This window comes from Chenopodium quinoa, unplaced genomic scaffold (assembly GCF_001683475.1).
Source record: "Chenopodium quinoa cultivar QQ74 unplaced genomic scaffold, ASM168347v1, whole genome shotgun sequence".
Lineage (NCBI taxonomy): Eukaryota > Viridiplantae > Streptophyta > Magnoliopsida > Caryophyllales > Amaranthaceae > Chenopodium > Chenopodium quinoa.
In genome coordinates this window covers 3,248,366-3,271,731 of record NW_018742914.1, presented here as the reverse complement: position 1 = coordinate 3,271,731, position 23,366 = coordinate 3,248,366, and the positions used below count along the sequence as shown (strand labels likewise).

The window sequence follows — 23,366 nt, the reverse complement described above, 5'->3', positions numbered from 1 at the left end:
TAGTTTGATATCTATGCTTGGTTATTACGTAATGTTCCTATGATGATTTCATGGTGTTTATATATAATTTTGTGAGTTATAAGATGTGTTAAATCCAAAATAATTGTAGCCGCTGCCTATAGAAGTTGTGCGTGTATTTGGGGCTACTTATCATGTTATCTGACTAATTTTTCTACCCTATTTTGAAGTAATTATGTCAAGGTATCATTAGGGATTATTTTTAGATTGTTCAAGTTGTGAATAGGTGGATCTTATCATGGTTGTTAGGCCTTGTAAGTCTAAAAACGTTGCTGCAGTTGCTGTCAATGTTCCATGGGTTTACAGCTCTATTTTTCCTTGATTTGCTTGGTTTTTGTGTCTAATATGGTATAGCATCATGTTAGGTATATCCCTAAGTTAAATTATCATATTTTGGGGTGAGTTTTGATGTGATTATAAGCCTAAAACAAAGCAAGGTGCTGCTGCCAGGTTAGTTTGTTAGGTGCGTGAATTGAGTGGTTTAAAGTGATGTATTGCAGAATATTTATGCCTAATCTTGTGTCTATCCTGACCTATGTTGTTTTTAGAGTGTGTATGATAATGGGCTAATGTTAATTGGGAGTTTAAGGGTGGTTTTGGGTGAATTTGTTTTGCAATGTGCTGCTGTACTTCTAATTAGGGGCTGCTACTTTGTCATGTTGTTTTTACCATGTTTAAGACATGAATTTATGCCTATCTTTTACATATATATTGCTTAATATGTGGTTGAATACGTCATAGTTTGATTTTATCATTTTGGCATGAAGTATGTAATTGTGAATATTAATTTAAAATCATGCGTTCTAGTGAGTTGATTTTTTTTTTTCTTTTACATTCTATATAATTAATTCTTATGCTATAATAAAATGGTTTTGAAGTGTCAAGTAAGTTGTCGACGTCTTGTGCTTTAAAGTAGAATAACAATGTTTTTAACACCGCTTCGCCAAGGGTTGTGTACGGAGTGTATTGTAATATTTTGTTATAATTAGCTTCGTACCCAAATCCAGACAACAAGAGTGACACCTTAGTATGATATATGAGTTATCTATATTTTGAAGAATTTTGAAGTTAAACTCTCTTTAAAGGATTTATGTTGAATTTTGGTCTTAGAAGTAAAGTCCTGCACTACTTTAAATTAGGGTTGATGATCCCTAAATGTGTTTAAATGATTTTTAAGAAGTATGTTTATAAATTTTATATATTTTTGTGAGTGTAAGACAACCATTGGGCTGCGGAATTCAATGGTTGGAACATGCCAACATCTTGGGCTGCGGAATTTGAGATGTAATTTTCTAGGTTAATTGTTGTCGTCCGGAACTACTCGAGCTGCGGAATTCGAGTAGGAAAACTGGGAGTTTGGCCATTCTCAGACGTAGACGGCTGCGGAATCGTCTGTAGGTTCGCCCTGACAAACCTTTGATGGTACGGTGGGCTGCGGATTTCACCGGCGTTCATATTTATATGCTTGCCTCACTATAAATCTTATTTTCAAAAAGGTTAAAATTTATTTATTTGAAAGATACTATTGTTTTTGGGAAGGAAACTTTATAAGTGTTAATAATTATGGTTTATATGAGTTACCATTTGTTTTAAGTTGCTATATTTATTCCGAATTCTTGTGGTAATATTTTTACGTTGTTCTGTTCACATGCTTGATCTGTATTATAATCATGATTCCATGTTTTATTTTTTCCCTCGAGGTTAAGTGGTAAATATTATTTGAGCAGTTGTTCCCACATGTTGTTAAGTTTTATGCTAGTATCTAAGCTTTTCTGTACTTAGTTTTGTATTTCTACAAGTACTGGGAGAACTGCTAGTTACTCCCCACTGATTGTGGAACCTTAATGTTATTTGCAGGTGAAAAGTAGTTCCTGTTGAGTCTGGGCTGAGAGCAGAGTGTTTACTTTATTTCTTAGCAGTTTTATAGACTTGCTTTTGTTATCTTTGTACCTTCTCTTTTGGGAATATCAAATTTGAGGCTGTTTTCCCTCATTGGAAATGTTTATTGTTCATTTGGGATTTCTTTCACTTTAGTTTATTTGTCTTGGATTTTTTAATCATTGTCTTTATTTCTTTTTTTTATTGGTAACCTTTAGAGTGACATTTCCGTCTCGACGTTATTTCCTCTAACGTCTTGCCTTATGTTTTAGACGGGGTGTTACACTCAATTTCCAGATTAGTTAGGTTCAACACAGGAAGCATTGACTCAGAAGAGATCGATGAGGGAGCTGTGTTAAAAGACTCCACAGAGGTGGGAGAGTTCACAACACTCTCTAAAGTAGGGTTTTCATCTTTCGAGTCAGCTGAGAGAGAAGGGGAAACGGCTACTGCCACGCCTTTTAGCTTTGGCCACTCATGAGCTGGGTTTTTTTTGAGAAGTTTTAGGAATGTCTAAAGATGGTTTTGATGGAGATTGTGCCATGAGTGTTTGAAGGGATACGTAGGAATGAGAAGCTTGGTAGTTACGGTAGGATTAGTTTTCCTCTTCAATCATCATCTCCCTAGAGAAAAAGAACTCAATAGTCCTAATAATGGGATCAATTAAAATACTTTTGAATTGATAGTGTAGTTTCTGTTTGTGGGGTTTAGGTTAACTTTGTATTCTTCCTTCTTTTCCATATTTGTAGTAAACAGGAAATAACAGTTGGTGGTTGGGGTTTAAAGAGGAAGGGGGGAGGAAATCTGGTGGTGGGGCTTTCAAACAAAAAAATCGAGGGGTTACCATTATTTAACAGAGAATAAACGAATATCTCTACAACACTGAGAAGAATTTACTCCAGGTGGTTGAGGAATTAATAACAGGGGATAGCTGAACAGAGAAAATAGGGAGAAGGGAGTAATGAGAAATTGGGTAAGGGAGAGCAAACTTCCAATTGGGATGCATATCTTGCAGCTCAAATTTTGAGTCTCGAGACTCCTTATGCGACACTCTACTAGTCGTACTCACAATGAAGTCAATAGGGGTCAAAGCATTTTGGTCAATTTGACCAGAAAGACAATCAGGTTGCATTAAGACGGTAGTTGGAGGATAGGAAAGGGAATTGGTACCTTGTGTTTTGGTGCTCAACCCCTCTCTGATGTGTTTTGGTATTAACTTCTTATTTTTGTTATTTGAACATTGATGCATTTTTATATTGTAGATGTTGTATGACTTTTAATTAATGAATTATTTTTGCTATTAAAAAAAAAAACTTCTTATTTTTCCTTTTAATTTGGTTTTTTAATTTTCCTTCCATTCTATAGCTTATATATTAATACCCTCATAATTTGATCATTATATCTCCCCAAATTTCTCATGTATACATTTTCACCAAATTATCCTGAAAGATAAATTAGGGTTTTGGTCTTCAGTTTCCTAATATTTTCCTTTTACTAATATTCTAAAGAATCTAAACCCCCCCCCCTTTTTTTTTTTTTTTTTTTTTTTGTGTAGCGCAACTCCCGTTGTCTATCTATTACCTTTGTTAATTGTTTTGTGCAACTTTGAGTATTATTTGTAAGATATAAAATATTCCAAAGTTGCACATAACATTTAGCGGAGGTAGTATACTTTATTATATAATAAAGTAATCACTGGATGGCATAATTTTATGAAAAATTTTCCCTCCAAAATGCCATTTTTGTAAAAAATAATTATAATATAAAAATTAAAATTCTTTTAATAAATTTTATCAATAACTTAGGCTGTGTTTGGTAGTAGCGTTTGAGGTAGCGGTTAGCGTATTGACCAGTCAAAACACTACTAGAAAAAAATTGAGAGTGTTTGGCAAAGTAGCAATTATAGTAGTGATAGAGGTAGCGTTTAGGTAACTTTTCTCAAACGTTAAAAATAGTAGCGTTTGGAAGTAGCGGGTAGCGTTTGACAATTTTTTATTACTTTAACAATATTTATATGAATTTTGATATATTTTAGTATTGCAACCGCTACTTTTACCAAACACTCATTCCATCAATCGTTACTTTGACAACTAACCTCTACCCACTACTAATTGACCGCTACCGCTACCATAACAGCTACCCGCTACTCGACCGCTAAAAGCTACCCGCTACCGAAACTTTTTGCCAAACAGGACATTAATCTATAAATATAACTAAAGTAATTACCGTTGATGTCATGACTTTCCACATGTCAACCTCTTATAAAAAAAATTTATGCCAAAACTAATAATGACATCATTATTTTTTTTTCAACATAAATAAAAATTTGAAAATGGTAAATTAATTATACATTTTCCTAACAAATTTTATATTAAATTGACTAATTATGCAATTTTCATTGGAGAAATTAAAGGAAGGTCGAACTATTTCATTTTCTTATAAACACTATCCTTTTCTCCTGCTCCGTACAGTTTATACATATTATATGAATTGGGGTTTCCACTCTTTATTAATTTATCAATTTATTAAATTTTGCTTAAATTATTTGTACTACATACATATTCACACAAAAAAAAACTAAAAAATATAGTTAAAATCGTAAATAATGTTAAAATCGTGCATCGCACGAGCCTAATCTAGTTTAATACTAAAACAGACACTGGGAGTGATACGTGTCACATCCTGGTGCTGTTTTTTTCCCTCCAAAACTCCCTTTCCCCTTTTAACCCCCCCCCCCCCCTTTTTTGTTAATATGATTCTATAATAATATCATTCCAAATATTTTATATTATCTTTAAGACAAATTTATATTCCTTTTTATTTGGTGTTCATAATTATTCTATATAAATTTACCTAAATAATTATTTCAACTCTTTCAAAAAAAAAAATTATTATTTCAACTCCTTTTTAACTATCTTTTAAATGGATTATTATTAGGTTTTGCCAAAAAAATTTACTCCCTCCGTTTCATTTTGTTAGTCCCATATACTCCCTCCGTTTCATATTGTTAGTCCCATATACTATTTTGGGCGTTTCAAAAAGATATACACATATTGAATATATTTCATTTAAAACTTGATTTTTTTTGGAATTAATAAGTTGTGGATTAATGACATGACTCTAAGTAAGGAAATATTTACCTTAAATTATGCAATTATGACTTGTCACTTGTCTTTTCCTAATAAAAAATTTAAAAAGGTAAATAAGGTAAACTAATTATAAATTGTGCTGTACTTTAATGTTAGATTCCAAATATATTTCTTTTCTTATTTTATGTGATTGATTCCATATGAGACTATCATTATGAAACGGAGGGAGTACTATTTTGGGCGTTTCACAATTATGTACCCATATTGAATATTTCGTAGATAACATTATTGTAAGGTGAATAATTTTCATAATCCATGAACAATTAATCTAATTGGGTGTTTAAAGAATCAAATAATTTTGATTGGTTAATGTATGTGCTAGTGGATTGCTGACATGGCAAATTTTCCAAGCAAAATTTATAATAGGCGATTAATTATAGCCAATAACCATAAATAAAACAGGAAAAGACAAAACATTAATTACAAAGTTGCAATCAAATTCCAAATTACTAAGATTCCTCCTTTTCTTATTTTAAGTGATTGATTCCAAAGGGGGCTAACAAAGTGAAACGCAGGGAGTATAATAAATTGATTCATTTAATAGATGTTTACCGAAATTACTTTAAAATATCACTTAAATTTTAGTTTGTTGTTCGATTGATTTTTGATGTTTATTAAATATGCATTATAAATCACTTATATGGCCACTAGAACGATCAAGCCCCGCCTGAAAAATTCTCGAGTTCGGGTAGACTAAAAAATATCCATTTTTTAGACAATTTGTTTCTTTGTATATTAATAGAGATTATAACATTATAATTTCTGTATATTTGATTTGTATGCTTTATCAAATTTTTATTTGTTGGATATAATTAATTTTCTTAAAAAAAAATTAGAATTATCGTGCATGGCACGGGCCTTAAGCTAGTTTATATATATTTGTAACACGTAAGAATTTAAAGGATAGACATTAATAAATTTAAATTTCAAAAAAAAAAACCAAAAACAAATACATAAGTCATTTAATTTCAATTAACTCTATTTCAATTGACTATTATTATTTACTTTATAAACCCATGCAATACTATTATATTAATAATAAATTATATTTTTGGATCAAAAAAATAATATAATTTATAAATTCGTGCATTGGGGCCCAAACTAGTTGTTCTAAAATACAAATCCTTTTTTCTTCCTTTAGACATTAGAAAAAAAAAGAGAGAGAAGCTTTAACTTAATTTACGGCTTCGAAAATGGATTGAAATTCGTATTAAATGAGATGAATAAATATTTGTAAAGGATATTGATGATTATATCATTATTATCATTATTGTCATTATTGGTTTAATGAATAGTTTATTAATATTTAATCTTGTAATCACTAACATTGGTCAAAATAATGTATTGAGATTTAAACAAATAGTGCAATAGTTAAAAGGAAATTTTACGGGGATAATAATTGTTTCAGTATAAACAATGTGGACCAAAGAGGATTTTTAGTCGAATGGGTTGGAGATGGAGTTCGACTCAATTGACTTTGAGGCTGAGGGTTTCTTGAACAGCAAAGCACGTAAACTAACCTTGGAGGTTGTCCCAGAAACGTCCTTTTATACCTAAAACATTTCTTAAATATGAATAAAGAGCATTAATGCTATGCAAGAGAGTAATTATAGTTATGATTATGGTAGACACTAGAAAGTGGACTATTTATACCTAGGGGTGCTAATTGAGTTGAGCAGCTTGCGAACAACTCGTATTCGACTCGGTCAACGCTCGGTCAAAACTCGACTCGAGTTAGCTCAACTTAACTCGAGATGTTAACGAGCACGAGTTGAGCAAGCTCTAACTCGACTTGATAAGCTCGTACGTGAGCAACTCGATAATATAATATTAATATAGAATTTGTGAACAAAGTACTATCTTTAAACAAATTTGACACTTATTAAGTCTTAATTTATATCATAAAAAAAAGAAAGAGTAAATGCTTAAATAAATATATAATAAAAAAAAAAAAAAAAAAAAAAAAAAAAAAAAAAAAAAAATAAATAAATATATAATAAGGAAAACAATATAAATTGAACAAAAAATAAATAAAGGCATATAATAATGGGAAATTCCCTGTTTCTCATCGTGAGAAACGAAATTTGTTTCTCATGGTGGCATTTTCGTAAATAAATCAACAACTTTTTCAGTATTGTGGGCTCCATAGTTAAAAAAGTTGAATAAAGTTGTTGTTTTATTTACGAAAATGCCACGTGAGATACAAAATTTGTTTCTCATCATGGGAAACCAGGGCATCCTCTATAATAATAGAATGACCAAATTTTAACGAGCCGATCGTGAGCTACTCGACTCGACTCGAAACTTTAACGAGCGTGAGTAGGTTTTATTTGCTCGAAACTTTAGCGAACATGAATCGAGCACATGTAAAAAGTTTTCGAGTTGAGTTGTGATTGACTCTCTCAATAAGCACGCCTATTCATACCCATTGGTTTAGTAAATAGCATGTGACCCTTATGCATGCCTTTGGACTGATTTGCTGATATTAAACATGATTATTAAACATAATTTAGACACATTGAGCTTGGTGGCCCAATTGAGAAATAAGGGCCAAAATGGTCAATGGCACCCAAATAATAATTAACTATTTAACTGAGATAAATAAAACTATGTGCTAAAAAAAACTATTGCGCTTAGAAACAGTGGGAACAATGTGATTAGCAGTTTTCTTTTAAGAAAGTATTAAACCAATTAATGTGAGAAACCTCTAGATTGTTAGGCAACAGGTAAGCAAAATCCCCTACAAAAATCAGGATAAGTCCAGAATCATATATGATGCACCAACTTTTCATGATATAATGCCACCTTTCTCAACTTTTCATGATATAATGCCACCTTTCTTTTCCCAACCTTACAACGTGTAAAAAATTACTCTTCATAATAATCAAGAGAGAAAATTAGAAATTAAAAATTAAAACTAAATGGCAGGTTCATCTTCAGAGAAAGCGGTGATGATAGTAGGAATAGATGAGAGTGATGAAAGTTTTTATGCATTAGAATGGACTCTTGATCATTTCTTTGCTCCTTATGCTCCTATTTTCCCTTTCAATGTCTTGCTTGTTTATGCTAAACCTCCCGCTACCTCTGCCATCGGTCTCACCGGTCCTGGTACGTACTTTCCGTTTTCATCCGTTTTTCTTTCTTTGTGTTCGACTTTATATAATGCACTTTTATTTGTAACGTTTTTATAAAGTACACATATAAAAATAAATATTTGTCTGTGCGTAACTTTGACCGTTAATAAAGTTTGTGTTTAAGGTTTGGAATTGACTTTTGGATGATTGTATGTACAGGAGCTACAGAGGTTCTGTCATTTTTGGAGGCTGATTTTAAAGAAAAATGCTGCCAGGATCATAGACAAGGCTAAAAATTTGTGTCACTCGAAATCGGTAATTATTAGTTAATTACTCATGAACTTGCTGTTGTATTTGCAATAGTTATGTTGTTTTTATGGCCATGTATAGTTCTTTGAACAATTGGTTAAGCTAAGAAGGCTGTATTGACTATTGAGAAGCTTAGGAAAGAAAATGACTTAGGCCTTGTCCACCTTTTATTTTGTTGAACACAATTTAATTCTCTCTATTATATTTATTTTTATTAAATTGAACTCATTTTTATTGAAATTGAACTTAGTTTTTCTGAATTGAAATTAATTATACTGAAATTATTTTTATTGAATATTATTTTTGTAAAATGAAAAGAACCAGCTTTTATTCGGAAATTATAGAATAGATCCATACTTTTTATAGAATCAGACCATGTTCACTCCACCTTAAAAATAATAATATTTTATAAAAATAATTTTAGTTAATCAATAAACTTAAAGAGGAAATATAATAGAAAATCAGTGAAAACAATTTCAGCTCAGTAACTTCCGTAAACATAAGTTAAGTTCAACAAACATTTATTCTAATTCAGTAAAATAATTTCAGTTTCGCAAAAATAAGATGAATTAAATGGGGTCTTAGGGTTATTTTTTGTGAGAATTGGGCCATGTTCACCTCACCTTAAGAAAATAATATTTAATAAAAATTATTTCACTTCATTAAAAATAATTTTAGTAAAGATAACTTCAGTTTAGTAAAAATCTAGCCTTCAATAAAGACATATAAATAAAGAATCAGTGAAAATAAATTCAGTAAAATTAATTTAAGTTCAATAAAATTTCAATTCAGCAAAATTAAGGTGAAGTAAATCGGGCCTTAAATTACTTTTGATTAACGGACATTAGTTTAGTGAACTTAAATAATTTCTACTTATTGAAACTTATTTTCATTGATTATAATTGTTTTTTTAAAGTTTTTGATTTTTATTTCCAATCATAACACTTATTTATGATGTTCTTAGCTAATTTTATAGAGCTTAATATTTTTTTTACTGAATATTCTTTGAATAAGGTAAATAACTGGGGTCTTTGTGACTTGATCTTTAGCCATTTCTAGCATTTTGCATAGAAACTGTATAAAGTCAAACATTTATCTTCTACGGTACTAATTTAAGCTTTCGAATTTAAATTAGAAGTAGAAGTAAGTATGTAACTTATCTTCATAAACATAAATTTAAGTCAATAATAACAAAATTTTGTTCTATCAAGTGATAGATTGCATCAAATTCTAATTATCATGAATGTAGCGCCTTATTTTGTACAATTTCTGCAATGAGATACTCATGCTACTTATTTATAAAAAGCCAATCTTGGGTGGTTTTCTGTGACACTAAGAAGGATGAGCTAGCTACTAATCAGGAAGTTCTTTATGCGTAATAATTAGCGGCCTTTTATTTTCTTTCCTTGTGTTAGTTTTGTTGAACTTACTCTTTATTTGATAGCCAAAGTCCTATTTGAACTTATCGAACTTGCTTACACTTCAGGTTCATGATGTTGCTGTTAAAGTTGTAGAAGGTGATGCTAGGAATGTTCTATGTGAGGCTGTTGAGAAGAACAACGCGGCTATGCTGGTTGTGGGTAATCATGGTTATGGAGTAATTAAGAGGTAACTAGTTTCTTCTTACATGTGTGATATGCTATTATTTAACCATTTTATTTCAATCTTATTTTTAGTATAGTAACATGCTTTGTTAGTTATCTTATAGAGGATTGGCACTATGACAGCATATTTTTCTGTTTTTTTCCCCTGAAGTGTAACAACCTCTTCTGCAGTATGTCTGCTGGGCCTGGATTATAAGAGTCCAAGCAAGTTTTTCTTTTTCTTTTTCTTTTTTTTTTTTTTTTGAAACTCACCCTTTGATTTAGTTAAAAAAAAATCCCGAAAAATCCCAAAATGCTGCTGCATGCACTAAAAATACCTCAAATTGTTCCGGGGTTGGATTGATAAGCACATACGATCCTAGGAAGTGTTTTTGTCATCGTCCTTGGATTCAAAGAATAATCCTTAGGACTGTTTTGTCAGTTGCTCCATGTTAGTATATAGTTCCCTGTATGACAATTTTTAAGTTAATATGACACGGGCCTGCCAGTAACTCGTTTCTAGCTTATCAAATGGAACTATTTATCTCTTCTCTTTCTCCGATGTGGGACAATTACATTATTACAATAGGTTTCACTACTGGAAATTGTTACATGTTCCTCTAATATTTGGTAGAGGGGTTGTTAATGATTTTACATTTCAATGAGGCAAATAAATTATAGAATTATAAGGCATATTCGGAAGCCAATTGATGTTGGAAAGAAAAGGTTGTTTTGTAGGAAACTGGCTCCTGCAGAATAAATATAACCAGATTGTGAAGAGCTATGTTGAGTTGTTGACAATAACTTTAATTTTATAACAGGGCATTCCTAGGCAGTGTGAGTGACTACTGCGCTCGCCATGCTCACTGCTCAGTAATGATCATCAAGAAGCCTAAGACTGTAAGCACGGGAAGCAAGAGCTAATATCACTTCTAAAACTGTAAGCTGATCAACGGTGTAGTAACTGCTGTTGAAGCAAGCATTGGCCTTTTTTCGGTTTTTTTTAGGGATGTTAATGAGGAATTGAAGATTGAACAGGACAGTGATGCATAACCGTTCCAGTTGTAGTTAAGTACTTGCTTGTGATTGTTAGAAATGAATGTTTCTATGTACATCTTGTTGTTGAGCCACGAGTTTAAACTTTTGGTCACTTTAGCCTTGTACTCCATCTGTAAAATTGGTTACATTTTGTTTTTAAGGTTGAAGTATTTCACTAGAATTTCTTGCTCATACAATCATATAGTATCATCATGGAGGTTCTAATTTGATTCCCAAACTTCCACTATGGTTCTTAGGAATGTCAATTTAATGAAATAATCCTGATAGTCGACCTCACTTATGGGATTAAGACGTTCAAGCAGAAGAAGATCTAAGTATAAAGCAGAAGAAGATTTAAGTATAAATCGAAGTGAATCTAACGTGAATCCATATAACTATATTTTTTCTTAATTATAAATTCACAAAACGAGTCAAAGTGGAGTATATGAATGGTGCAAAAGTCAAAGTGTTATATTGAAAATAAAACGGAGAAAGTATGAATTAAGGATGTAATTCATGTAAAGATGTTGACTCTTTAAAAAAAATGTTACCACTGTTTGGAAAAAAATTATATTGTGGTGTAATTAACAAAGTTTTATAATACGGGGCGGTATACTCTTGATTATAATTAGTGTGACAAGCTTGACTTTTATTTATTTATTTATTTATTTAGTTTTTCTAATATGAGGGAGATTTTTGACTTAATCTAATGTGTGTATAGTTCAAATTTAGTTGAACTATACCAACTCAAGTTGCATTTCCCACACCATCATTGTTCAATAAAACTGTACATTTATATGGATTTTTACTAAATAAACTGACTTAAAAGTTTGATTTATAAAAATCCATATGATTTTAGCCCCCTTTTTTTTTGGAAATATGATTTTAGAGAATCATATTTTTTTTCTTTGGTCACTATTTCATGATATCTCAATTGATACTAGAATCAAACTTGATCCAATCACAAGCCACAATCCTTCAGAAATCCAAAATGATTTATATACTTGTTTTATTACCTAATTATAATTCAGTCAAACTTTACTTGATCAAACATAATCCAATCAAAGGGGATTTCAATCAAACAGAATCCAAAATAAAGGATACATTTGTAAATATTACCTAAATTATAATCTGGTCAAACTTTACTTGACTCAATCAAACAAAATCCAACATGAAGGATACACTTGTATTATTACCAAAATTATAATCCACTCAAACTCCACTAGACTTACAATTGACCAGAAACGACCCGTTTACGGCGTCTACAGTTCAGTTAAGACCCGCATTATCTACAATAAAAGGACAAGATAATAAATTGAGAAGGAAGAAATGAATGATTAAAATTGACCCAAAGTAACATAAAGAATGAATAATTGTTGAACCAAAAATTAACCAAACATACAAACACACTAACCGTTGGTTAGAAATACATATATCATGTGAACATCCTTCTGTCTTTACAAAAGCTTGCAAGCGAGACAATCCTACGGAAGGTACGCACCACGTAACCTTACAGCTTGGATAGAGAAGAGAGAGCGAATACAGTTAACCCAGAAAATTAAAGAAAACCCAAAAACAAGACGTTCATTCCCAATTTCAGAGGCCAACTTAAAGTAGATAAACACACCCGTTAATTATTATTAGTGATTTCTTTCCTTTGTGTGATCATTTTTCTGGGTCTATAAAAACCCAGATTTTTGATCCACAATTGGGTGTTTTTTTTGAGAGAAATTTTGTGGGGTTTTATTTAATTGATTGATTATACTCATGGTGAGGTCAGAAATTAATAGTGATCAAGCAATTGATTTGAATGTTGAACCTGAGGAATCATGTATTTCTTGTTCAATTTGTCTTGATTTGGTCACCAATGGTGGGGAAAGATCCAGTGCTAAACTTAAATGTGGCCATGAATTTCATCTAGGTAATCATCAATTACCTCTTTTTTTTAATTTCTTTTATTTTAATTTATACCCAATTCTTTAATTTTAATTTGGATTTTATTTATTTATTTATCTATCTGTCTATTTATTTATTTATTTATTATATATATCAATTATAAAATTTGAGAATTTGAGTTTATGTGCTTTAATTTGTGTTTTTAGTTGTAAAATTTGATGTTTTTCTGCTTGTAAATTGAATTTGTTTTGATGGTTTTAGTTCATTTGTGGTTATGTATCATCAATTATGATGTGACATTAGTTGAAGATGGATTCTGGTGGAATTTGTTTATTCCAAATTTTGCATGTGTAAGTAGCTTCTTTGGCACTCATACAAGTTTCATTTTCTTGTGTTTGCATCACATTTTATCTTGGTAGATCCGTGGAATTGGTGCAAGACTAAATCGTGCTAGTAATAATTATACAGCCTTTATATCAAAGCCTTGCATGTCTCGAAGTGGTGGTTTTCAGTTTTAGTATGAAATTATAGACCTGTAAATATGTTAGGAGTTGGATTTTTAGGGCTAGTCCCAAGAAAACATTTTTTCCGGCTTAAGTGTCGAATAAGATTTTAGTAGAACATGTGTATTGTGCTGAACTGTCTTATGGTAATGCCTTTCAAAGATTTAGTTGGAAAAGGACCGGTTAATTCGTTTTCCTAGCCAATCATTTAGAGATGTATCTAAAAACAAAACACGTGTTCGTATCTTTTGTGTGATGGCAATTTAGGGCATGCGTCATGCATGGTAAGAAGTATAAATTTTCGATAATAGATCACAAAAGATACCGTTGATGCCACATTTCTGTCTATAACTAAAAGAGGGGTAACGGGAACTTTTCATTGTGAATTGATTCCTGAATTTCAGTTATATAAAGATTTTAAACCATGATACGTAAGTGTAAAGGGTCTTAGCTCCTTAGTGGATAGAGCCTCTGATACTGGGTTTAATTATTCATCAAGTCCGACTTTATCTCACCTGAATTTGAAGCTGATATAACTATTTCAAATATTTTTATAAACACATAGTGAGGTGTAATCTGCAGTTTTATATTTGAGTTTTGTAGAACACTTTCTTCAATTCAGTGGGTAGTAGGTATTAATGAAATTATGCAATGTTTACCTGGTCAGTGTTTAGGGAAATCCCTGACAAGCTTAATTTTTAAACATTTTTTTCAAGATAACATCAGCGCACTGTGCTCCTGTTAGTAACACTGGTATCTAGCATAATAATTTAAAGCCCGTCAATGTTATAGTGGATGGGGGTAGATTGTTATATAATCTGATTATGGCGGTGTTTATATTGGTTTATTCTGTTTTTTTTGCCCCCCTATGTTGTACTGGGATGCTGTCTTGTAAGTGTACAGTTAAGTAGCAAACACGAGCTTAACACTGGTTGTTGCCCTGTTGGGGATACTTCATTCTAAAGGACACAATTGATTTTGTTTGTTTTGTTTTTGCTTTTCTGGACATGCTTCTTCCATGTTTTGTTCTTTACTGCATCATTTGATTCTTGTAAAAAATTACCATCTATCTTTTTTTATACTCTCTTTCAGTTTGAGGCATTAATGCATGATATCATGACAATGCATTTAGTGAGGATGTTGTATTCTTTGGTTTTTTTTGGTGTATTATGTTGTTGTCAGGGGATTTGATATTGTTGGACATTGGCATCCTTATCAATGTGTTATGCAAGGAATTACTTATCACTAAAAGGTAGATATCTCTGTTTATAGGTATAATGACACGCTGTACAAGCTTATAAAGTTATAAAGTCATGCATGCTAGGAATTTTGGTAAGCTTAGGCACCATTTGAATATGATCTGACTGAATTTAGGAGAATCTGGAAAAAAAAACTGTTTTTGAAAGAGATGAAAAATATTATTGTAATGGTAATAATGATCAGAATTAGGGGAGGATAAATAAAGGGAAGAATAAAGAGGAGGGAGAAAATAAAGAAAGTGAAAGATGGCGGAATAAGAGAGGAACAAGTGGTACAATAAAGGATAGTTTTGGGAAAATACCATCTGCTCTTCACTTGCTAACTGTCCTCTGCGTGTTTTAATTTCCGGGTGCGATTATGGGGACAGGGGACAAGCGAGAAAGTTGATTTGTCCCTAGTTATAATTAAGTTATTTTGGAGTTTCAGGCTGTCATGATGATGGAAGAACTTTCTGAATAGGTTGATTTTGTTTAATTATTATAGTGGATGGTACTAATTCTGTCATATATGTCCTCTCATTGCAGTCTTTCAAACTAACTTCATCTACATGTTTGGGTACTTTGTTTAAAAATGCAAATTACCTGGTTCTTTTTTAAGTAAATCTTTTGAAAATTTAACCTTTTTCTGATGTGCAAATATTTTCATAAATGTGGGAGTTTAAGGGAAAAGGATGGTCTCCTAGAGCTACTCTGCGTATATTTTATATTGTGGATCTTTCTTCTTGGTAGGGATAGGTGAGGGTCGTGAGGCAATGTTTATTGTTAGCCCTTGTAGTTTACAATGTTGCGGTTTCATAATCATTTTTTAACTGTAAGATAGAATTTCATGTTTCTTTTAATAATTGTGGTTGACGGAGATGCTTTGATCTGATCGTGCTGAGGAGCTGCTATAAATGGTATGGGATCACTGGCAGCTTCTTGAATTTGTTGTCCTCAACTTAAAGTGTCACTCAACTTCTAGTTATAAATTGGATTCAGATGAAAATGAGAGGTCTCTAGAAGAGTTTGTATTCTTGTAGCCGATAAAATATGCATTATGTCAAATTATGATTGAGTGAATATTATTCATGTATCCGGGACAAGCGAGAAAGTTGATTTATAAATATTTCAGGGGTAGTGGTACAGAAGCAAATTTTTCCAACTTACATCTCATATTATGTGATAGTGGATGTAAAACCACCAATTATTTTTGTCAGTCCATTGGTTCATACCTCCAGTGATTCCTGTGATACCTTTCCCAAACCTTTTGTAATTTGTCTACAAGCTTTTAACCAGTGAACCAAGGTCTTGTTAAATCAGAAATAAACTGCTTAGTCTGAATACATTAGCCACACGTCCATCTGCCATCTTTTAATGCTCTAGTCTACAGTTACAGATGTATGTTTACCCCTCGTTGTTAGCTTGTAACTTCTTTTGTTTGTTGCTATATTTTTAGTGTTCATTGCCTTGGAGTTCTGGAGTTCCTTATATATATTCAACTTTATCATTCTTATTATTACCCTTCTTCAATACTATTTTGCATAGCTGTGAATTAACTCACGTTGTATTTTTCTCTTCTTGATTTTCTATGCAAAGTTATACATGATGTTCTCACGGCATAACAGGATTTTCAGCAACCATATAATTTTCTCAAGCGTAGTTTTGTATATGTTCCTTGGTGTCTCATTATTAAGACCTCTTTATTACTTATCCAAACTACAAAGAATATTTTGCAGTTAAAGAAACCCTTAATTAATGTATCTATGATATTATCGTGATATCGTCCAACTGTAGAGAAGATCTCTAGTTTGATTTGTCTCGAATCCTAAACCTTGTTATGTTTCTTGACAATCTCTTGTTTTCATATTACTACTTTTGTGTGCACTAGAGGCATAGTCACATAATGGTGTATACAAGTTTTGATGAGCCCATTAAATGCTTTACTTGCCAAAGTACGCTAAAAGATCAATTCAAATTGTTGAAATACTTTCAGATATCTTGAATTCTAACATAACGTAGTAGTGAAAAGAATTCCACAGAACATGCACAGAAAATTGATGTTGTAAGAATTCTTTCTGGTTTCTTTATTAGTTGACTCCCATATAATGTCCTTTCTCATGATCTGTGTACAGACTGCATTGGTTCTGCATTCAACATGAAGGGAATGATGCAATGCCCAAACTGCCGGGAAATTGAGAATGGTCGATGGTTATATGCTAGTGGCTCCACCAATTCATCCCCAGAACCAGGAATGAATGATGTGAATGTGGATAACTATCCTTTTTACTTCACCTTTGCTGAAATGGTAATTAAAGATACTTTTTTTCTTGTTATATAGTACAACTTTATACATTATGAATCAGTATTAACATAAAATGAATGGAAAATATAACTAAAATAGAAGCTGGACTTTGGCTATGGATTATTTTGTCGAGAACGATCTCTATTTTGTTAATGTTTTCTATTAAATTAATTTGATTATGCAAATTCAAAATCAATTTGTTTTAAACAATGTGAACATGTCAATATAATATGTCTGGGGTAACTACAAACTATAAAGGATCTTTAATTTGAAAGAACTTGTAATAATAAATAATGCTATCTTTGTCAAGCAAATTTGGTGGATAAATTAGTATAATATCAGATCCGATTTAAGCATGCATGCTTGTGTTAGGGTAGATACTGATAAGAGAGCAACATGGATCAGTTCTATTAGAAAATATCTCCTAAATATTCAATTTGATAAAGATCGGCTTTTATAGAAGAAGATGCATTGAGAACTGAGTGGTCCCTTTACCTTCTGTACACTTTTGGGTGGATTTGGGTTGCATGAACAATATATTTTTGGGTCATTACTGATGTAGAAGCAAACTATAATGTTATAGATGAGTTCTGGAAGAAAATCTCCTAATTTTTCAATTTGATAAAGGATTGGCTTTTATAGAAGAAGGTACATCGAGAACTAAATGGCCCCTTTACCTCCTGGAACTGAGTGGATTTGGATAGCATAAACCATATATGTATAACTGATAAGGTTCTATGTCAAAATATCTACACAGTTACATCAATGTCAAAATCACCCTATATCTCTGAAGCATTATCGTTCTAAGGTGGTGAATGCCGAGGCTAATTGAGTGAGTGTATGCTGGCCTATCTCTTAAATATCTACACAGTTACATCAATGTCAAAATCACCCTATATCTCTGAATCATTATCGTTCTAAGGTGATGAATGCCGAGGCTAATTGAGTGAGTGTATGCTGGCCTATCTCTTAAATAAATAGGCCATTTCATTAGACCCTTGATCTGGACTGTTTAGTTCATCTCTTATATCACAATGGATGAGAATTGTAGATGGAATCTTCCAATACCTTTGAAAATGGGAAGACTTTTTTGCAAAGTAAAGAATACTTTAAGTCTAACACGAAACAGCTGAACTCCTTTATATTACGTTGGTATAAATTGAGCTGACTAAATGTTGCGTGCATTCTTTGTGTACTTGTAGAAATATGTTAAATTCCCTAATTTAAATTATCAAATGTATATGTTCTTTAGAATGACCTCACTATATTGATCTTCAAACTTCAAAGTAAGTAATATTGCTTTTCTAGATTTGTTAGAATTAAGCATTGTTAATCTCCCTCAAAACACCTTATTCTCCCTATTTATGACCTATAACAAACCACTGGAAACTCTATTTGTAATTTATGGGAGTTATTATCATAGGTCTGCACAATAATTGTTTGCAGAGGAAGTTAGTGCAGTAGAATTGAAAGCCTATCGTACAAGATAAGAGAAGTTGTGTTTACAGATGTTTATAAAGCTTCTGATAGGTGTAGGCATTTACTTTTTTTTTATTGGTTCTCTGGTTTGATTTTGTAGATGGTAGATAGATGCTGTATCTGATGCTTCTTTATTAAGCTGTCGCCCTTTTTTTTTTTTTTTTTTTTTTTTTTTTTTTTTTTTTTTTTTTGATGGGGCCTTATGCAGTTCTTTGTAACCTTTTCTTGCCAAAAACCTGCTTTAGGATTACGCATGCTGATAGTATTTTCTAAGAAACAGTTAAAGACAAACTTGAATAATATCCACATTTTTTGTTTGCTGCAGCCTTATAGAGTTCACATTTGTCCATTTCGTGGATTCACTCAAGTTCATCCATCTTCTCAGTAAGCACTTATTCACTCCTTAGCCTGTGAAGTTGTTTTTATCTGAAAATGCTTCTTACTTACGATTTCATCTGAAAATCTATTATGGCATTAGTGTTGGATTATACTAAAATTTTACTAAGTAAATGAAGCTAGGGATGCCATAACTGATTAAGACTTCTGATTACTTTTAAAAAGTGTTATCTTTATTTTCATTTTAGGTGCCTCGAAATAATTCAATGCTTTCCTTGTTAAGAAATTAATAATGATACACACTGTGTATCTGCTCTGCATCTGTATCAGCATGACATGAGAGACACAGATTATGGATGAACCTTTGTCTACAATACCAACTAGCATTGCTCTCTTTTGTGCGAAAGATTTTCCAAAATTCAAATGCAGTGTTTGTTTATGAAAACCCAAGATCTAAAAATTGACCAAATGAATGGGATGTTAGAAAATTTACTTTTCTGTCTTTGTTGTCATTCTAGATTCTAAACTTTTATAACCACCATGTCTTAGTATCTTTGGTAAAAATTTCAACACTTGTTTTTCGTCTTCAAGCAACAAAATAAAGTATCACTGATTCACTGTTACAAATAGAAAATTGATGTCAACATCAACATTATCCTATTACCCCTAAGGTGCTGGGTGATGTTGAATACCATCATAAGATTCTTAACGAATTCATGTTTCATGCTATGAGAATACAGCTTTATATATGTTACCCAGAAATTGAGAAATTGATGCATGGATGAGAATCTTCTGCTTTCATATTGTGACTACATTTTGAAGTATATATGGCATGTGTAATTAGTATTTATTCAGTGTCTCTAGCTTAATTTTTGTTGGATGGTATCGTAGGTGAAAAAGCTAGATTAATCTGTCACCCTTTGCAATATTTATCTTAAACCTTTACTAACATACAGTGTTCTGTAAAGTGGAACAATCATCATTATTACTGGCCATGTCCGATATGAGCACCATGCAACTATCTGAGAACTTTGTCAACTTATCCTGCATGTTTTAGGTCTCTCCAGCATCCCTCTGGACACAAGTGAGAACATTCATTTTCCTAATATTAGTGAGTTCAGTGATTTATCTCGGCATAATCTTTTAGTTGCCAAGTTTCACCTGTGATTGAGATCTGTCATGCACTTGTGATTATTGCTTGTACATTTGTCAGCAGTGAGTAGTTCAATAAGCGAAGCTGGTTAAGCTTCTAATGCATCAATGTAGGAGGGGGAGAGGAAAGGGGGGGGGGGGGCGGTTTTGATAAGTTGAACACATTTGTAGAATCGAGATTAGTTTGTCTTCATTCCTCATTTTTTTTGGTCAGCTCTAGGCTTCTATTAACCTCACGACTGTTGTCTGGCTGTTGTTCAGTGACTTTAGTGTTTAGTCTATTGAAAGTCATAGTTGATGTTGATGGTGATTTATTGTCCCTCTAACCTAGCTCTTCTTAGAGATTTAAGTGAGATTTTCATCTGAATCACAGTAAATTGGAAGTTTTGATCTGTGTGCATCATAACTCCATAACAACCTATGCTTCTTTGGCTATCCCTGATTTTATTTTCCTTGAGTATGCCATATGTTGCATAAACTTGAGGCTCCCAGGCACCAGTGTTCAATAAGGATCCATATCATCTACCTGAGTGGAGAAATTGATGCGTTTTGCCCCACCTCCAAAATTTCTAACTAGCTGTAAAGATCCCCTTGTATCCATCTTTTCCCAAAACTAGCAAGCATCTGTTTTGTGAGTATTATTAGAGTTTGTAAACTGTGAAGGCAGGGGTAAAGACAGAAGAAAAGAAAGCAAAAACTTCCCTTTATAAATGCAAGGTTAGTTTGGAACACAGTAATATGGATTCATGTCAATTGATATTCATTGGTAAACACTGTACACTGGAGATCAGAAGCGAAGATTAAAGGAGATTTATTTTGTATTGTTTAAACAATTGAGATAAATTTAATATATCTATATATAAGAGAAGATAAATTTAATATATTGTCTTTATATGGATTTTGTAAAATATTAATGTGAATGTTCTTATGTGATAGGTCAAGCCTTGGTGTTATGAGCACATTAGCTCCGATGGTGACTCATCAGCATCCTGGAGCAGGCAGTCCTCATCCTCACCCTCACCCTCCTCCTCACCCGCACCCTCACCCTCATGGATGGGTCTTTCAGCATTCTTCTTATCTGCATCCCAATCAAGCCTCTGGTCTGCCCATGCCCATTAGTAGCAATGCTGGAAGATTCGACACCCAAAGAAGCATGCCTAGATATGTGCCTTCAGGACTAGGATATGAGCCTAATCCCAATTTCTCGCATTATCCAGAAGGTTCTCCCCCTAATTATTCCCATCCTTGGAGCATAGATAATGTTCCTCATTTTCCATTGCCATAATAGATTATATGTATATATAAAAATTCTCGTCTCAAGCTCGGCATGAATTCTGGTGACAAATATGGTCTTTGGTGGATTTTGCTATGATCTATTGTCGATATGCGTAGATCATGAATGCTGATGACCCTTTTGTGGCTTTTTAATCATGAGCTGAACTGTTGTAAATCTGGAACATGATCAATTTACCCCATGATTTTGTACATTTTGTTGGAAGTTATTATGATCATGCTGGATGAAAACTGAAAAGTAAGTAAAGTCCACTCTGTTGGCAATTGTATTAAATGAGGAATGCTCATCAGAAACAGGACTTAATTATCTTGATGAAGAAGGAAAGTAAGTTTGAATGAGATGAAAAGTGTGAACAAGTCTTTCAAGCTCTTAAAGAGTGTTTTACCACCATACCTGTTTTAGCCTTACCTGATGGAAGTGATGGATTTGAAGTATACAGTGATGCTTATGCTTCTCGTCAACTCAAATCTCATGAAGTTAATTACCTTACACAATGGCGGCTCTTGAAACCTTTTCTTTCGGGGGCCAATAATGTATAGCATAAGTGTATGTCTAAAACAATAATAACAAGGAGTATAAGAATATAGCTAAATATAATAAATATTACCGAACAATTAAAAAAAAATGTAAGTGTCACAATCTAATTCATACAAATGTCACAATCTATTTCTTTAGCAAACTATTAAAGTTAGGCTCGTCTTTCTTTTAATAATTTGAAATAATTATTTTATTGACTTAGTACTAAATGACTTAGAAATCTTCCTTTCAATAGAAATAACTAAAACTATCGGTCAAAAACTCATCCTCCATCTTGTTACGTAATCTTGTTTTTATGATCTTCATTGCTGAAAATCTCCTACAGTGGTAGCTGTTGAGACAGGAAGGGTCAAAACTAGACGTAGTAGTCTATCAAACAAAAAGTATAAATTTGATTTTCCTGTTTGTGTCAAGTGATCGCAAAATTCCTCCAAGGTAGAATGATGTGTCAAACTAGGCTCATTTTTTGCTTCACAAAAAAAAAAAAAAAAAAAAAAAAAAAAAAAAAAAAAAAAGTGTTGCAATTGATACCTCAATATGTACCTTTTTTGCTCCGTAAATTCCATGGGGTAAAACTTTTTTGCAATCAAGCAAAACTTTTCTGCAATCAATCAAGCAAACCTTCTCAGGATCAAAATTTTTAAATCCGCCTTTGGGCTCTAACAAATATGATAAAGTTAAGAGCTCTAAAGTGTTATCATTAAATCTGCGATTTAGCTCTTGTAATTGTTTGTCAATTGCACCTAAAAATATTTCAACTCGATAAAAATGATTCATTGAAACTTGGCCTTGTTGATGACAAGCTCGACCCCTACGAGCTATGTAAGGAGAATTCATATCAGACATTAAAAATATCATGTTGGTGACAAAATAATACTACCGACTTTAAAAAACTTTCGCATCTATTTTCTCTCATATCCTGAATTAGTGCATGATTTGTAGATACTAATTTCACAACATTGACAATATCTTGGGAGTTTGTTGTAAGGCTTGACATAGAACATTGACAATTCCCAAAATTTCTTCCATTAAACGGGCAATGAATGCAAATCAAAGGAAATCATTAGATCTAAAGCAGCATCAGCATCCCCACGTTGAGAAGAACTACAAGACTTACCATTCGAGGTGTGTTCAAGTACTAACATTGTTGCATCAAACGTTTTCATCAAGCTACGAAAAGATTAAAGATGTGAACCCCAACGTGTGTCTCCAGCTCTTTTTAAAGTACTCACCTGATTAGCTCCTCTACCACTGTTTATTTCACCAATAAATTAGTCTTTTAATTTCATCAGATTTGACGAATTGCAATTGGTCAACATGTTTAGGAGATGAAACAATGACATTGATAATGAAAGTCAAATTTGAAAAAAAAAAAAAAACTGATGTATTACTCTAACATCTCTCGATGCGGAAACCAATGCTAATTGTAAACGATGAGAAAAACAATGGACATAATAAGCATATGGACAATCAGAAAGAAATAACGCTCGCAATCCATTCCACTCACCTCTCATATTACTAGCACCACCATATCCTTTCCTTCAAATATTTTCAACAGATAAATTATGTCGAGAAAGAAC

General features: G+C 32.3%; 1 protein-coding gene and 1 pseudogene across 1 annotated transcript; both read left to right on the top strand.

Annotated features, from left to right (window-relative positions):
* The first annotated feature begins 7,758 nt into the window (after positions 1–7,758).
* Positions 7,759–11,230, top strand: LOC110727883 (annotated as a pseudogene).
* Positions 11,231–12,466: 1,236 nt separating this feature from the next.
* Positions 12,467–21,623, top strand: LOC110727882 (E3 ubiquitin-protein ligase RFI2-like). Its single transcript, XM_021907461.1, has 4 exons — positions 12,467–12,970; positions 16,819–16,991; positions 18,793–18,851; positions 20,892–21,623. Exons 1-4 carry the CDS (start codon positions 12,817–12,819, stop codon positions 21,238–21,240), a joined length of 735 nt encoding a protein of 244 aa, XP_021763153.1. The 5' UTR covers positions 12,467–12,816; the 3' UTR covers positions 21,241–21,623.
* Positions 21,624–23,366: the final 1,743 nt, after the last annotated feature.